Genomic DNA, 1,005 nt, shown 5'->3' with positions numbered 1-1,005 from the left:
TGGGCCGGTTGAGTATGGAACCACCGCTGGACAGAGGTTTTCGCATCGTCATCAGAAATGAACCTCTGGCCTGCCAGGAGCTTCTTCAGTGGACTGAACATGTGGTAATCACTGGGGGCAAGGTCTGGACTATACGGTGTATGCTCCATAATCTCCCACCCAAATGACTTCAGTCGGGCGGCGGTCCTGTTTGCCACATGAGGCCTGGCGTTGTCATGGAGGAGAACCACATCGTCCACGAGAATCCCCGGGCACTTTTTTCCTGATAGCAGCTTGCAGACATGCGAGTGTGCCACAGTAGCTGTCTGCGTTGATGGTGGCACCTCGTGGCATGAAATCCAGCAGGAGTGGTCCTCGGTGATTCCAGATGACTGTGACCATCAACCTCGAACTTGGATGTTTCCACACCATGCTCTGCTCCTTGGATTCTGGAGTGAAATGAAATACCCACGTTTCATCTCCAATAGCAGTGAGATCCAGGAACCTTTCACCCTCCTCAGAGTAATGCTGCAAATGTTGCAGTGACATCATTCTTTTGGCCTTGTTCAGATTATCCAACAGCTTAGGCACCCACCGGCATGAAACCTTGCGATAACCCAAGGAATCGTGAACGATACCGTAAACACTGCCATACGAAACACCAGGCCCCTTGGAAATGACCTTCACGTGCACACACCAGTCCGCTTTCACCATTGCATCCTCGCGGGCAATGTCCAGTGTGAACGAGGTGCGAGGCCGCCCCGACCACTCATTGTCATTAAGGTCTTACCGGCCATTGGTGAACTCACAACACCACCACCGCACACTACTCAAAGGGAGACATTTGTTCACATACGTTGGCTGCATTTCCCTATGGATCTCGATGGGTGTTTGTCCCTTGCTCCATAGAAAATGAATAACACTTCGTGGCTCATACGATGTGGACGTGTTGAGCACACCAGCCATCTTCGCCAACTGACAGCAGTGCAGTGTCGCAGAGCAGCCGAGAGTTAAAACTGGGCCGGG

The 1,005-nt window shown here is 52.1% G+C and overlaps 1 protein-coding gene across 1 annotated transcript; it reads right to left on the bottom strand.

Moving 5' to 3' along the window:
• Positions 1–213: 213 nt before the first annotated feature.
• On the bottom strand, positions 214–693 carry LOC111873039. Its single transcript, XM_023867403.1, has one exon. It carries the CDS (start codon positions 691–693, stop codon positions 214–216), a length of 480 nt encoding a protein of 159 aa, XP_023723171.1.
• Positions 694–1,005: the final 312 nt, after the last annotated feature.

Source organism: Cryptotermes secundus, unplaced genomic scaffold (genome assembly GCF_002891405.2).
Source record: "Cryptotermes secundus unplaced genomic scaffold, Csec_1.0 scaffold6093, whole genome shotgun sequence".
Lineage (NCBI taxonomy): Eukaryota > Metazoa > Arthropoda > Insecta > Blattodea > Kalotermitidae > Cryptotermes > Cryptotermes secundus.
Note: the sequence above shows the minus strand (reverse complement) of the source record. Positions and strands in the feature narration are given on the sequence as shown.

Excerpts from the sequence above, each read along its gene's own strand:
- LOC111873039 (XM_023867403.1), bottom strand. The coding sequence starts at position 693 with ATGGTGAAAGCGGACTGGTGTGTGCACGTGAAGGTCATTTCCAAGGGG.